This window comes from Erinaceus europaeus, chromosome 23 (genome assembly GCF_950295315.1).
Source record: "Erinaceus europaeus chromosome 23, mEriEur2.1, whole genome shotgun sequence".
NCBI lineage: Eukaryota > Metazoa > Chordata > Mammalia > Eulipotyphla > Erinaceidae > Erinaceus > Erinaceus europaeus.
Genome location: NC_080184.1, coordinates 15,061,051 through 15,075,237, shown reverse-complemented (window position 1 = coordinate 15,075,237; position 14,187 = coordinate 15,061,051). Strand labels below are relative to the sequence as shown.

General features: G+C 70.5%; 3 protein-coding genes across 5 annotated transcripts; 2 read left to right on the top strand and 1 right to left on the bottom strand.

Moving 5' to 3' along the window:
• Nucleotides 1–583: 583 nt before the first annotated feature.
• ISYNA1 (inositol-3-phosphate synthase 1) lies at nucleotides 584–3,569 on the top strand. The gene is made up of 10 exons (XM_007533209.3): nucleotides 584–812; nucleotides 888–1,049; nucleotides 1,245–1,377; nucleotides 1,498–1,691; nucleotides 1,874–2,023; nucleotides 2,224–2,439; nucleotides 2,531–2,695; nucleotides 2,818–2,931; nucleotides 3,107–3,324; nucleotides 3,405–3,569. The coding sequence occupies exons 1-10, from the start codon at nucleotides 702–704 to the stop codon at nucleotides 3,526–3,528; spliced, it is 1,587 nt and encodes a 528-aa protein (XP_007533271.1). The 5' UTR covers nucleotides 584–701; the 3' UTR covers nucleotides 3,529–3,569.
• A 2,163-nt stretch (nucleotides 3,570–5,732) lies between these two features.
• On the top strand, nucleotides 5,733–8,510 carry LRRC25 (leucine rich repeat containing 25). 2 transcript variants are annotated; one of them, XM_060182399.1, is made up of 3 exons: nucleotides 5,733–5,878; nucleotides 6,654–7,377; nucleotides 8,154–8,510. In XM_060182399.1, exons 2-3 carry the CDS (start codon nucleotides 6,662–6,664, stop codon nucleotides 8,302–8,304), a joined length of 867 nt encoding a protein of 288 aa, XP_060038382.1. In that variant the 5' UTR covers nucleotides 5,733–5,878; nucleotides 6,654–6,661; the 3' UTR covers nucleotides 8,305–8,510. The 2 variants fall into 2 exon arrangements, with proteins under 2 accessions (XP_060038382.1, XP_060038383.1); XM_060182400.1 differs by having other exon boundaries at nucleotides 5,785–5,925.
• A 53-nt stretch (nucleotides 8,511–8,563) lies between these two features.
• GDF15 (growth differentiation factor 15) lies at nucleotides 8,564–12,575 on the bottom strand. Of its 2 annotated transcripts, XM_060182379.1 has the most exons (3): nucleotides 12,272–12,575; nucleotides 10,135–10,347; nucleotides 8,564–9,669 (listed from the first exon to the last, which is right to left on the bottom strand). In XM_060182379.1, the coding sequence occupies exons 1-3, from the start codon at nucleotides 12,459–12,461 to the stop codon at nucleotides 9,068–9,070; spliced, it is 1,005 nt and encodes a 334-aa protein (XP_060038362.1). In that variant the 5' UTR covers nucleotides 12,462–12,575; the 3' UTR covers nucleotides 8,564–9,067. The 2 variants fall into 2 exon arrangements, with proteins under 2 accessions (XP_060038362.1, XP_060038363.1); XM_060182380.1 differs by lacking the exon at nucleotides 10,135–10,347 and having other exon boundaries at nucleotides 12,272–12,572.
• Nucleotides 12,576–14,187: the final 1,612 nt, after the last annotated feature.

Sequence of the window (14,187 nt, the reverse complement as noted above, 5' to 3'; positions counted from 1 at the left end):
AGGGGCCTGGATTAAGGGGTCCAGGGGTCAGGGCCGCGCAGGCTCCCGACTCCCTACACGGGGCCCTGGGGGGGGGTGCGGCTCGCCCGCCAGTCACGAGTCCCCTACCCCGTCCCGCCCCCAAGTTCCCCTAGAGGCCCCGCAACCCCGCTCGCCCGACCCGGTGTCCCGGGACCCCAGACACCCCCGGCCTGCGGGCTGCCATGGCCCCGCTCTGCGCCCCATCCACCATCTTCCCGGCTCAGCGCCCCCCCCCCTTCTCGCCCCGCAACCCCGCCCCGCCGCTTCCTGCCGGCGCTCGCTCGGCACCCCGCGTCGGCCTTGGGCGCGCTCCAGAGTGGAAACTTTCCAGCCGCGGTGCTTGTTTTGCAAAGTTCCTGGGGGAGCCGCCCCCGCGCCCCGCCGCGGATTCCCACGGCCCGATCGCCGCGTCCGGCCGGTGGTGGGGGCTCACCGTCCCTCCCCCGCGTTCCCGGTCGGCCTCCCCGAGGCAGGGCCCGCAGCCCTCCCCACCGCAGGCCCGCACCCCGACTCCTCGCCCTCGGTGTCCCCGCCCCTCCTCTCGCGGCTCCCTGCGGCGGGGCGGGGCACGCGGCTTGCAGCCTCGCTCGGACCCCTGTCCGCGGGGCGGGGCGGGGCGGGGCGGGGCTTTGGCCTTTTAGGGTCCGCGCGCCGGGTCGCGCAGCAGAGCTGCCGCCGCCATGGCTGCGTTCGAGGTGGACAGCCCCGACGTGGTGTACGGCCCCGACGCCATCGAGGCGCAGTACGAGTACCGCACGACGCGCGTCAGCCGCGAGGGGGGCGTCCTCAAGGTGGGCGCGGGGTGCGGGCCGGGGAGCGCGGGGTGCGGGCCGGAGGCTGTTCGCCCGCTGATGCGCGGTCCCCAGGTCCGCCCGGTCTCCGCGCGCCTGTGGATCCGCACGGAGCGGAAGGTGCCGCGCCTGGGGCTCATGCTGGTCGGCTGGGGCGGCAACAACGGCTCCACGCTCACGGCCGCGCTGCTCGCCAACCGCCTGCGCCTCGCCTGGCCCACGCGCGCCGGCCGCAAGGTGGGTGCGGGGCGGCTCGGGGCCTGGGCGGGGGCCCAACGGCCGGGCGCGCAGAGGGGCGCAGGGACGGGTGGGGGGCTGCGGGCGGGAGCCCCAAAGCGTGAGGGGGAGGGGCTGCGGGTCCGGGATGGGGGCGCGCAGCGGCGGAGGCGGGGCTGAGCCCACCCGCTGGCCCTCACGCCCCCCGCCCCCCAGGAGGCCAACTACTACGGCTCGCTGACTCAGGCGGGCACCATGAGCCTCGGCCTGGACTCCGAGGGCCGCGAGGTCTTCGTCCCCTTCAGCTCCGTGCTGCCCATGGTGGCGCCCGACGACCTGGTCCTGGACGGTGCGCGGGGCGGGGGCGGGGGCGGGGGCGGGGCCCCGGGCGGGCCGGGGCGGAGGTCCCGGGGCGGGGCGGGGGCGTGTTGCGGTCCCGTGGGCCCGGGGCAGCAGGCCTGTCCCTTAGGCTGGGACATCTCGTCGCTGGACCTGGCGGCGGCCATGCGGCGCGCGCGGGTGCTGGAGCCCGCCCTGCAGGAGCTGCTGCGGCCGCACATGGAGCCGCTGCGTCCGCGGCCCTCGGTGTACGAGCCCGACTTCATCGCCGCCAACCAGGGCGCGCGCGCCGACAACCTCATCCCGGGCACGCGCGCGCAGCAGGTGCGCTCAGGACCCCCCTGTGCCCCCAGCTGGCCACCCCCGGCTGTCCATCTGCCAGGCGGCCACCCCCGGCTGTCCGTCCCAGACTGTCTCCAGGCCCCCATGGTGTGGGGGGGACTCCAGATCCCACTTGTCAGAGGGCGGGATCCGGGACCTGCCCAAGCCCCCGCCCCTCCCCGCAGCTGGAGCAGATCCGCAGGGACATCCGCGACTTCCGGGCCAGCTCGGGGGTGGACAAAGTCATCATCATGTGGACAGCCAACACCGAGCGCTTCTGCGACGTGGTGGCCGGCCACAACGACACGGCCGACAACCTGCTGCGCGCCATCGAGGTGGGCGGGGCCAGAGGGCGCGGCTGTGACTGGTCGAGCCTTGAAGGGCAGGGGCGGGGCCAGAGCTGGGCGGGCCGTGGATGGTCAGGCCTCAGTGGAGCGGGGCCCGGGCCGGGGGCGGGGGCGGGGCCCAGGCCGGGGCGGCTCAGCTTGGGGGTCTGGGGGGCCGGGGGCTCCCGGCTGACCGCCCTTCACCGCAGCTGGGCGGCGAGGTGTCCCCGTCTACGCTGTTCGCCGTGGCCAGCATCCTGGAAGGCTGCGCCTTCCTCAACGGGTCCCCGCAGAACACGCTGGTGCCGGGCGCGCGGGAGCTGGCGGTGCAGCGCCGGGTTTTCGTGGGGGGCGACGACTTCAAGAGTGGCCAGACCAAGGTCAAGTCGGTGCTGGTAGACTTCCTCATCGGCTCGGGGCTCAAGGTGGACGGCCAGGGCGGGACCCCGCAGGAGGGGAGGGGAGGGGAGGGGACCCGGGGGCGGGCGGGTCTCCACTGAGCGCCCCGCCCCGCAGACCATGTCGGTCGTGAGCTACAACCACCTGGGCAACAACGACGGCAGGAACCTGTCTGCGCCCAGCCAGTTCCGCTCCAAGGAGGCGTCCAAGAGCGGCGTCCTGGGCGACATGGTGCGCGCCAACCCCGTGCTCTACGCGCCCGGAGAGGAGCCGGACCACTGCGTGCGTGGGGCGGGGGCGGGGACGGGGTCGGCATGCGAGGTGGTGGGGGCGGGGGAGCCGGGCTTCAGGAGGACAAGGCAAGGGGACACAGGGACTGAGCGCGGTCCCCTGCGCTGCCCCAGGTGGTCATCAAGTACGTCCCCTACGTGGGCGACAGCAAGCGGGCGCTGGACGAGTACACGTCGGAGCTGATGCTGGGCGGCACCAACACGCTGGTGCTGCACAACACGTGCGAGGTGGGCGGGCGGGGCGGGGCCTCTTGGGGCGGGGCGGGGGCGGGGCCTCGGGGGCGGGGCGGGGCCTCGGGGAGCCGGGGCGGGGGGCCTCGGGGAGCCGGCCTGCTCTGCCCCGGGGTCCCCGGGCTGGTCCGGGTCCGGGGCGGGGTCCTGGCTCAGCCCCTGTCGCCCGCAGGACTCGCTGCTGGCGGCCCCCATCATGCTGGACCTGGCGCTGCTCACGGAGCTGTGCGAGCGGGTGTCGCTGCGGGCGGCCGGAGACCCCGAGCCCCGGCGGCTGCACGCGGTGCTGTCCCTGCTCGGCTTCCTGTTCAAGGCGCCGCTGGCGCCGCCGGGGGAGCCCGTGGTCAACGCTCTGTTCCGCCAGCGCAGCTGCATCGAGAACATTCTCCGGTGGGGGCGGGGCCCGCGGGGGCGGGGCGGGGGTCCCGGGGCGGGGGGCCTGCGCTGGGGCTGACGCACCCACCCCCCAGGGCCTGCGTGGGGCTCCCGCCGCAGCACCACATGTTCCTGGAGCACAAGCTGGAGCGCCCTCTCTTCCCGGACCGCCAGAGCTCCAAGGAGGAGGCCGAGAGCCCGCAGACGCCCCCCGCCTGAACCCGGCCCCGCCGAGCGCCCTAATAAAGCCGGGCCTGCACCCAGCCCCTGCAGTTTGCACCCGGGACTCCAGTTCTGGTTTTTGTTACGATTATCTTTATTTGTTGGGTAGAGACTGCCAGCAATCAAGAGGGAGACAGACAGACTGACACCCGCAGCCCTGCTTCACCGCCCGCAAAGCTTTCCTCCTGCAGGTGGGAGCCGGGGCTCCATCCCGGGTCTGTGCGCTCAGCCAGGTGCGCCACCCCCGGTCCCAAGCCTCCAGTTCTTACAGGCGCTTCAGATGGGGGTCCCGGCCCCTCGCCCAGAGCCAGGACCCCGGCACACGAGCTGTCGGTGGTGGGGGCTGGGGGGGGACCGCCGTGGGGCGGGCCAGTGGGGACCTGCACGCCGCCCGCTCCCGCGCCTTGTGCGGGGCACCGAGGTCCCCAGGGCGTCGGGAACCGGCCGCATTTCTGGAAGCGCGAGGCCGGGGCCCCAGCCGCTCCAGGCCCGGGTGCGGGGCTCCGCCGGTGCCTGCAGTGCCGAGAGTGGCCGCGGGGTGGCAGCAGAGGCCACGCAGCCTCGGGGCCGGGCGCCAGACTCCTGCCTGGGTCCCCGAGGCCGCGGGGAAGAATGACTGACAGCAAAGCAAGGGCAACAAAAGGGGAAGAAAGCAAAAAGGAGACGCGCCGGGAGTCGGCGGGGCGCAGCGGGATAAGCGCGCGTGGCGCAAAGCGCAGGGACCGGCGGGAGGATCCCGGTTCGAGCCCCCGGCTCCCCACCTGCAGGGGAGTCGCTTCCCAGGCGGTGAAGCAGGTCTGCAGGTGTCTGTCTGTCTCTCCCCGTCTCTGTCTTCCCCTCCTCTCTCCATGTCTCTCTGTCCTGTCCAACAATGACGACGTCAATAACAAAAGCAAGGGCAACCAAAGGGAAATAAATAAAGAACTTAGTTTACAAAGAGAAATGTACAGTGGTCCCGGCGGTGGTGCGGTGGGTGACACGCTGAGCGCTGCAGCGTGAGGGTCTCCGTCCTGCTCCAGGCAGCCCAAGTGCCAGAGTGACCTCTGGCTCTCTCCTATCTTTCTCGTTAATATAAATCAATAAAAGATAAATACGGAAAGAAGAAAGGGGCCCGGCGGGGGCTCAGCTGGCCGAGTGCACCTGCTCCCGGGAAGACACAAGGCCCAGCGGGGTCCAAGCCCCCGGCCCACTGCAGGGGGAAGTTTCTGGAGTGGCTGGGCAGGTCTGCAGGGTCTCTGGATTTCTGTCTATTTAAAATGTTGCTTTTATCCCCAAAGAGGTAGAGGCCCCCCACACTTGATGAGCCCGGGGCCTGCCCCCAGCCCCTGCTCCTCACTCCAGGCCCAGGAAGAGGTCCTTCCTCACCCTCACCCGGCCCGCGGGCTTCCTCCTCGGCAGGCATGCAAATCGCAGGGGAACCCCGGGACCTGCTGGCTCAGCACCCCGGGAGCCAGCAGGGACCCACCCGCCCCAGGCCTCCCCCTGCCCCACTTCTCTCCCACGTCTGTGATTTGGATCCGGATCCAGTGACGAGACGGAGGGAGGAGCCCCCACAGCACACACACACCCCCCCCCCCCCCCCCGCCACCATCCACCCAGCTTCCCAGCCCACCCAGGGTCCTGCCAGGGCTCGAACCCAGGGCCTCGCGCCCCAGACGCCAGTGCCATACCCTCAGAGACCCTTCCCGCTCCCGGCCGGACCCCCACCCGCCCTGCCGGGTCCACCCCTGGAGGCCCCACAGCACCAGGGGCAGCTCCGGGGTGGCGTGGTCCCTCCTGCAGCAACGCTCTGCTGAGAGGATGCAGGCCTCTGTGCTACAAATAAAAAGGGTCCATGTAAGGACAGTCCAGCACCACGGCCGCAGGCGGAGGCGGGGATGGAACCCGGGGCCCCAGGCTGAGCCCCGCCCACCCGCCCGCAGTCCACCACATCCTGGCAGCCCCAGATTCGCAGTCACTCCCCGGGACCCCCTTCTCCACCAGCCCACAGCACAGGTCCAGTGCCGCCTCCTCCAGGAAGCCCTCCAGAGCCTGGGCACGGGCACCGAGGGAAAGCGGGTCAGTGTCCATTTCTGTCCCCTCCCGAGCCTGGGGCCAGGGGCCACGGAGCCGGCTGGGCTGGGAACGTGGCTGGGTGAGGGGTGGGGGAGCACGTCTCCACCACCCCTCCCACCCGGGGGGTGAGGACGGGGCGGGGCGGCCTCTGTGTCCTTCCCCTACCAAGTTCCTCTTCCAGCCCCAGCCGGCAGCCCAGCCCGCAAGCCCGGAGAAGCGGGGTGATCCCAGCGGGGCCCCCAACACCGAGGGGACCATAGCCCCGCCGGCAGAGGCCGAGGCGGGCCCCCAGGTAGGCCCCCGGTAGGACCCCGGGTAGACCCCCGGGTAGGACCCCAGGCTGACCCCTGGGTAGGACACCAGGTAGAACCCTCAGGTAGGACCCCGAGTAGGACCCAGGTAGGACCTCAGGTAGGACACTAGGCAGGCCTCCCAGTAGGACCCTGGGTAGGACCCTAGACAGACCTCCAGGTAGGCCCCCGTGTAGGACCCCAGGCAGGACCCCCCCAGGTAGGACTCTGGGCAGAACCCCAGGCAGAGGCCCAGGTAGGACCCCCCCCAGGCAGGCCCCTGGGTAGGACCCCAGGTAGGACCCCCAGGCAGGCCCCCCTCCCAGGTAGACCTCCAGGCAGGCCCCAGGCAGGCCCCCCTCCCAGGCAGGCCCCCCTCCCAGGTAGACCCCCAGGCAGGCCCCAGGCAGGACCCCCTCCCAGGTAGACCCCAGGCAGGCCCCAGGCAGGCCCCCCTCCCAGGCAGACCCCCAGGCAGGCCCCCCTCCCAGGCAGACCCCCAGGCAGGCCCCCCTCCCAGGTAGACCCCCAGGCAGGCCCCAGGCAGGCCCCCCTCCCAGGCCGGCCCCCGCGCCCCGCACAAGGCCGCCCCCAGACCGGGAGGCTCCTGGGAAGCGTAGGACCTGCCGCCTTCTGTTCTGCGGCCACGGTGGGTGGGGGCGCCCCCAGGTGGGTGCGGGCGCCCGCGGCCCCTCTAGGCCGAGCTGTTCCAGGAGGCGGCGGCCGGCCACAGCCCCACGGCGGACGGGCTGACGGGCTGACGGCGTCTCCGCCCAGGTGTCCGGATGCGGGCGCCCCCCGCGGTCCCCCTGGGGGTCGCGCTGCTGCTGCCGCTGCTGCTCCCGGCGCCCCGCGCCCGCGGCTCCCTGTGCGCCAACTGGACGGGGGAGGCGGTGACGGCCACCTGCCTTGTGCGGGGCGCCCCCGGCCCGGGACCCCCCAGCAACGACAGCGCGGAGGACGCGGACGCCGAGGGCCGCTGCCTGCCGGGCCCCGCGGAGAGCCTGGAGGGCGGCCCGGCGCGCCCCCCGGTGCTGCTGCTCAGCTGCGACGCGCCGTGCGGGCGGCCCCCCGCCTGCTCCTGCCGCCTGCGCGCCTGGACCCCGCGCCCGGACAACTGCTCGGAGGCGCCCCCGGTCACGTGCTGGCCCGGCCCGGCCTGGACCCCCGCCCTCGACGCCCTGCGGGCCGCCTGCCTTCCGGGGGAGCTGGGGGCCGCGGCCCTGGGGGGACTGGCGGCCGGGGCGCTGCTGGCGGTCGGGGCGCTGCTGGCGGCGGCCGCGCTGCTGGGCCGGCGGCTCCGGGGGCGTCTGCGGGCGCGGGGACCCCGGGCCAAGGGCTGGAAGCTCCCCCGGGAGGGGCCGGGGCCGGGGCCGGGGCCGGGGTCCGGCCGGCAGCCGCGCTACAGCAGCAGGGCGCCCCGCGGCCCCCCCAGCCCGCCGACCCCCGACTACGAGAACGTGTTCCAGGACTTCCCGCCGCCGCCGCGCGCCCGGCCCAGGTGGGTGACCCGCCCCTCGAGCTGCTCCGGGCGTCTGGGCTGGGGTGGGCGCCCGGCGGCCCTGCCTGAGGGTTTGGGCCTTGCGGAGGCCGGGCGGGGGCCGGGGCCGGGCTGGGCAGTGCGCGGCGACGCCAAGGACAGGAGGACGGAAGCACAGGTGGCCGAGTGAGCGGGTGCCGGTCACCCCGGCCTGCCCCCCCCCCCCCCGCGTTGGCCCCCGGCGTGCGGGATCTCGGTCCGGCCCAGTGGACCGGCGGGCGGGCGCCGGATCTCTCAGGGAGCTTCCCCCGGGGCCTCGGCTCCTGCCGCGTGGCGCTGGGGTCTGTGGAGCTGCGGAGCGGCCCAGGGCTGAGGGTGGCTCCGGGTCTCTCGGCTTCTGCTTTCCCAGCGCGGCGCCTGCTTAGTGAGAAGTGCACGGAGAGGGTGCAGAGGGACACACACCAGGACAGACGGGCCGGGGAGGGCGGCATCGCGGATCCGCTCCAGACTCTGCTCCCAGGCCTCGGGCCGCTCGTCTCCATTTCTCCCCGAGCCTGGCTGAGCTCTGGCGGGTGCCGCTGCGGGGGCTGGAACCCGGGCCCGGAGGCTCTTTCAGTGGAGCCCACGGGGCGGCGGGGAGGCCCTGTGCCCGAGCCCGGCACCGCCTGGGGGCACCGCGAGGCCCTGGCAAAGCTCCACAGCCGTGCGCGCCTCTGCCTCTGCCTCTGCCTCTGCCTCTGCCGCTCGGGAGCCGGGGCCGCGCCCACCTGCCCGTCTGTGTGTCTGTCCGCCCCCAGGCTGCCGTCGTCGGCCGAGGATGACTTTTACATGAACTTCGAGGGGCCCGAGGGGCAGCCGGTCTACTGCAACCTGCAGACCTCGGGCTGGGACACCAAGCCGGCCGCCGCCGCCGCCGCCGCCGACGAGTACGTGGTGCCCGGCCGCTGACCGGGAAGCCTTCGCCGCGCTGGCCGACCCCTCCTCCCGGAAGCCCTCCTGGGTTGCGCCCGGGCCAACCGGGTCCCGGTGCTTCCTGGAGTCTCCCGCGGACTCCAGCCAGTTCCCGGGTTCGGGACCAGCCCGCGCGGCGCAGACCCCACCGTGCCGGGCGGCCCTGGGTTCGAGCTCCTCCGGCATTAAACTCCTGAACCGCGCGGCTGTTTTCCGCCTTCTGTGTCGCTCGCGGCTGCACGGGGACCCCCCAGGATTTCACGTAAAAACACTTTATTTTGGGGGTGCAGGGGGGAAGCTTCGAACCCGGGACCACACCTACCCGACACCCATCCATTCCCTTTCTTTAAATAAAGGCAGCCTGGTCGACCACCCGCCACCCCCTTACCCAATAAATTAACATTAAATACAGGAACATAAATAGGCCCCGGAGGGCGGAGTGGAGGATCGAACCCGCGCCCCTTCTAACGGCGGATGGTGGACGGAGGTCGCCCACACTGCGCACGCGCGGGCGGTTGGGGTCCGCGCAGGCGCAGTGGGAGCAGATGACAGGCGCACTTCCGAGGACCGTCACGCCGAGTACGCAGACCGCGCGTGCGCAGTCGTCGCCGGGTGGGCGGGGCAGTTGGAGGCCAAGCGTCGCGCATGTGCAGTAGCGCCACGCGCCGCCACACGCTAGTCAGGGCGGAAGTCCGAGGCCGGACGCGCTGCGTACGCGCACAACAGACGGCTGCCATGAATCCGCTGGGCGAGTCGCCGCTCAGGCGCAGTGGCAGTCGCTGGCCACCAGGTCGTCGAAGGGCGTGAGCGCCACGCGGCCGGCGCTGTCCTTGTGCATGAGCACCACAGGTTCGTAGGCGGCGGGCACGCAGCACGGCGCCGGCGCGGCGTCCGGGTTTCGGCCGTGGAGACGCGCCTGCATCTGCGCGTGCGTGTTGGCTGACCGGAAGCGGCTGGGGCAGGCGCCGGCGCACATGCGCACATCGAGCTCTCGCGGCGCCAGCACCCAATCGGCCCAGCCCAGCTCCTCGAGCGTGGCGCGCAGGCTCAGTAGGCGGCAGCAGCGCCCCGCCCCCAGCGGGCAGCCGTCCTGCGCCTGCGCGCCGCGCCGCCCCCTGCCGGCCGGCGCCCGCCAGTGCAGCTCGAGCCGCGGGCGCCCCTGGAGGGTCCGGTTGTGCGGGGCGCGCAGGCGCAGGACGGCCGCCCGGGGTCCCCGCAGGTGCAGCTGGCGGCGCAGCGGCCGCGTCACGTCCCGGGAGCTCCGCGCCGTCGCGGGCGCCCGCAGCAAGGCGCGGTGCAGCCGGGAGGCGGGGGGCGCCCCGCGGACCAGCAGGTGCAGGAGGCCGTCGGGCTGCAGGCGCGCTGCGGGCAGAGGGGACGGACGGTCAGCAGGAACCAGCTCCGGCCGCGCCCGCCCCGCACTGGCACCCCGCACTTGCATCTGCGCCTTGCACCTGCATCTGCTCCCCGCACCTGCATCTGCGCCCCGCAACTGCCCCCGTACCTGCGCTCCACACCTGCCCCCCCCCGCACCTGCATCTGCGCCCCGCACCTGCCCCCGTACCTGCGCTCCACACCTGCCCCCCCCCGCACCTGCATCTGCGCCCCGCACCTGCCCCCGTACCTGCGTTCCACACCTGCCCCCCCGCACCTGCATCTGCGCCCCGCACCTGCCCCCGTACCTGCGCTCCACACCTGCCCCCCCCCCGCACCTGCATCTGCGCCCCGCACCTGCCCCCCCGCACCTGCATCTGCGCCCCGCACCTGCCCCCCCGCACCTGCATCTGCGCCCCGCACCTGCCTCCCGCGCCCGGAACCTGCCCTTACCTGTCGCCTGGCACCGGCCGCGCCCTCCGTGTCCGGGGAGGCAGCGGGCTCGGCGGTGCTGGGCCCGGTAGCGCTGACCCCGACCCCGACCCCGACCCCAGCCAGGCCCCGGCTTCGAGGCCCCGCTCCCCAGCTGCAGTGGCGACCGGTGGTGAAGCAGGGCTGCAGGTGGCTGTCTAGACCTCGCCCTCCCCTTTCCCTTTCTCTCTGTGTCTATTCAATAATAAGGAAAAACATCAAAATGGCAGAACTTCAAAGAACATAGCATAGTGGTCCGGGAGGTGGCGCAGTGACTGAGGCACTGGGCTCTCAAGCGTGAGGTCCCGAGTTCGATCCCCGGCAGCACATGTACCAGAGTGATGGCTGGTTCTTTCTCTCGCCTATGTTTCTCATTAGTAAATAAATAAAATCTTTTCAAACACATAAAGTAATAAAATACCTCGTGATAACCCTCAAATATACGTAAAGATGGAACTTATTTATTTCAAGATTGGTTTATGCAGACTCCTGCCTGAAGCTCCACCGTCCCAGCTCGGGCCGCTAACAGCATCAGCCCAGAGCTCAGCGACCTGAGTACCGCTCGAGGCTAGCAGGGCCGCGCTCTGGCGCACACGCTGGCTGTGGGGCTCGGACCCAGGTCCTCGCACCGGAGCGCCAGCCGCTCAGCCCTGTGTCACCTACAGAGAAGAAAGAGAACAGAAGCCAAGCCGGGGGCCTCCTCCAGCGCGGCGGGGGCCGGGCTCGAACCCGGGTCATGCCGGGCAGCCAGGCCGCGGCGCTGGCTGTTTACTTCCACGAGTGTCGCCCGCTGCTCTAGGGCTTTAAAGAAGACATGGAAATACGCTTTTCATAGCTGATTTACTTTTATGAGGTGAGGTGCCAGAGCTTCGCCCTGCTCCGGCTCCGGTGGTGCCCGGGATCGAACCCGGGACCGTGCAGCACTTGGCCTCTGAGGCGGTGTCACCATGCACGGCCCAAGGCTTCTGGGGGCGGCAGGAGTTGGGGAACCAGGACCCTGAGGCTGGAGCAGAGCCAGCATCCCGGGAGACCACCCCTCCAATCTGGGCTGAGAGAGAGCCAGCAGCCCGGGAGACCCCCCCTCCAATCCGGGACCCCCCCTGCCGGGCTGAGAGAGCGGGTGCCCCGCCCCCACTGTCACGTGGGCCGGTCCCTGTCTTGGCGGGAGGTTGCATCAGATTCTGAGCCAGCCCAGCCGGTTCTTACAGACCACCAGATCCCCATGAGCCCGGATCCATAGATCCATGGATCCCCAAGTTCCTGGATTCCAAGAACCCCAAGTCCCTAGGTTCCCAGAGCCCCAGATGCTCATGTCCCCAGATCCCTGGATCCCTAGATCCCTGGACTCCCAGAGCCCCAGATCGTCATGTCCCCAGATCCCTAGATCCCTGGACTCCCAGAGCCCCAGATCCTCATATCCCCAGATCCCTAGATCCCTGGACTCCCAGAGCCCCAGATCCTCATGTCCCCAGATCGCTGGACTCCCAGAACCCAGATCCTCATGTCACCAGATCCCTGGATCCCTGGACTCCCAGAGCCCCAAATCCTCATGTCCCCGTATCCCTGGACTCCCAGAGCCCCAGATCCTCATGTCCCGGATCCCTGGATCCCTGGACTCCCAGAGCCCCAGATCCTCATGTCCCTGGATCCCTAGATCCCTGGACTCCCAGAGCCCCAGATCCTCATGTCCCCGGATCCCTAGATCCCTGGACTCCCAGAACCCAGATCCTCATGTCCCCAGATCCCTGGATCCCTAGACTCCCAGAGCCCCAGATCCTCACGTGCCTGGATCCCTGGACTCCCAGAGCCCCAGATCCTCATGTCCCCAGATCCCTAGATCCCTGGACTCCCAGAGCCCCAGATCCTCACGTGCCTGGATCCCTAGATCCCTGGACTCCCGGAGCCCCAGATCCTCATGTCCCCAGATCCCTGGATCCCTAGATCCCTGGACTCCCAGAGCCCCAGATCCTCATGTCCCCAGATCTCTGGATCCCTAGATCTCGGGATTCCCAGACCCGCAGACCCCTGTATCCCCCGTCGGGGGCCCCGAGGTTCCCCAAGTCCCCGGATCCCTCGGTCCCAGCAGCCCGGAGCGGCGGCCAGCGGGGGTGTCACTCACACTGGGGGGTGAGGACGCGGACGAGCGGCTCGGGGTTCGGGGCCCCCCACGTCTGGTTCTGCCGCAGGCGGCTCTGCAGGTGCCGGTAGCGCGCGCGCAGCCCCGGGGCCCCGGGCGGAGGGTGGCGGGGCGGCGGCAGGGGCGGCCCGGGGAGCAGCGCCCACAGCACCCACAGCAGCGGCGGCGCCATCGCGGACTCGGCGGGACCGCGGGGGCCGCCGCCTTAAAGCCGGACCTTGGCCCGCCCTGCCCCGCCCGGCCCGGCCCGCCCCCGGCCCCGGCCCCGGCCCCCGGCCCCCGGCCCCCGGGCAGCGGGGCGGGGTGTCCCTGCGGAAGGTCCCCAGCGGGGCGCGGGGCGCGGGGCGGGGCGGGGCGGGGGCTTCCTGCCGGCCGGGAAGCGGGAGGCCGGGCAGCTGGGGACCCCCGGTCGGAGTCCGCCCCCGCCCCTGTGCTGCGCCGCCGAGTTCCTGGGGGCTACAGACTTGTTATTATTATTATTCAGAGCCTGGCTGATGGGGCCCCCCAGCATTGATATTGTTATTATTATTATTCAGAGCCTGGCTGATGGGGCCCCCCAGCATTGATATTGTTATTATTATTATCAGAGCCTGGCTGATGGGGCCCCCCAGCATTGATATTGTTATTATTATTATTCAGAGCCTGGCTGATGGGGCCCCCCAGCATTGTTATTGTTATTATTATTCAGAGCCTGGATGATGGGTGCTGGGGATTGAACCCAGGACCTCCGTGCCCCGGGCAGGAGAGTGTCCTGCAGAACCCCGGTGCCCAGGGTTCTCCCCAGCTCTTAGTAGTTTTTCTTCTCCAGGCTTCACTGCAGTCGGGCTTTCTTCAGATGGACAGAGACAGAATCCAGGGGAGACCCCACAGCTCTGCCCTTCAAGCCAGGGGAGCTTCCCCCGGTGCTGTCCATCCAGGGTTTTCCCATGTGATGCTGGGGCTTGAACCCGGGGTTCACAGACAGGATGGTGTGTGCTCTGCCCGCCGACCTGGGAGCTGGGCGGCCGCTCCCCATGACCACACAACCTGGACGTCACCGGGCCGACCTCACGCTGGCCGGGGATCAGGGTGGTTGAGCTGCCCAGGAGCCAGCTGGGATCCAGACCAGCGGGTCCAGCCCAGGTACCCCATGGGAGCACCCTGAACTGCACGGGGGGAAGCTCCCTGGCTGGAGGAGCAATCCTGTGGGGTCTCCTCTCATCTCTGTCTCAGGGGAGGACGTCTCCAGATCTTGGGGCAGTGGCACCATTTCAGGTCTGGGTCAGAATGCTGGCTCTGCCCCGGCCCCTCTTCCTGACTACGTAGTATTCCCCTGGACAGTGGGGAAGGGGCTGAGGGCTGGTCCCCTCACCCTGGACATAGCAGGTTGGGGACAGGAAGGCCCCTGAGCCCCTGCCGGGTCCTGGAGAAGAAGCACTTGGCGGGCGCCCAGGGTGACCTCAGGGCCGCAGCGGCCAGCGGGCAGGCAGCCAGCGGTGAGCTCAGACCTTTCCCGAAGCCGACGCAATCAGAGTGCAACATCGGCCGGAAACCCCCCCCCCCAGCTCTGGGACTAAGGGGGCTGGGCGGGGACCGGCCCCCGGGGCTGTGACCTCCATTCTCACACACAAGGGGAGTCTCCCCAGGTGCCATGGCATCTCCCAGGTGGTGCCTGGGTTGGAGTGCGGGGCCTCCCTCTGGTGAGCTAGCGCTCAGGCCCCAACACACTGCTTTCTCCCACTGTTAATACGCAAGCTTGACGTTTCTTTTCGATTTATTTTCCGACTCTGTTTAATGTTTTATTTTAATGACGAGAGAGAGTGCGCCCCAGCATTTTAATAGTATTATCACTGATACTAATACCATCTTTAGTTTTTGTTTTTTAATGTTTATTTACTAGAGACAGAGAAATTGAGAGG

Excerpts from the sequence above, each read along its gene's own strand:
- LRRC25 (XM_060182399.1), top strand. The coding sequence starts at position 6,662 with ATGCGGGCGCCCCCCGCGGTCCCCCTGGGGGTCGCGCTGCTGCTGCCG. Across the intron at positions 7,378-8,153 it reads CCGCCGCGCGCCCGGCCCAG|GCTGCCGTCGTCGGCCGAGG; the intron begins GTGGGTGACCCG and ends GTCCGCCCCCAG.
- ISYNA1 (XM_007533209.3), top strand. The coding sequence starts at position 702 with ATGGCTGCGTTCGAGGTGGACAGCCCCGACGTGGTGTACGGCCCCGAC. Across the intron at positions 1,378-1,497 it reads CGACGACCTGGTCCTGGACG|GCTGGGACATCTCGTCGCTG; the intron begins GTGCGCGGGGCG and ends CCTGTCCCTTAG. Across the intron at positions 2,932-3,106 it reads TGCTGCACAACACGTGCGAG|GACTCGCTGCTGGCGGCCCC; the intron begins GTGGGCGGGCGG and ends TGTCGCCCGCAG.
- GDF15 (XM_060182379.1), bottom strand. The coding sequence starts at position 12,461 with ATGGCGCCGCCGCTGCTGTGGGTGCTGTGGGCGCTGCTCCCCGGGCCG. Across the intron at positions 10,348-12,271 it reads CCGCGTCCTCACCCCCCAGT|ACACAGAGAGAAAGGGAAAG; the intron begins GTGAGTGACACC and ends ATTATTGAATAG. Across the intron at positions 9,670-10,134 it reads CGGCCGGTGCCAGGCGACAG|CGCGCCTGCAGCCCGACGGC; the intron begins GTAAGGGCAGGT and ends CTCTGCCCGCAG.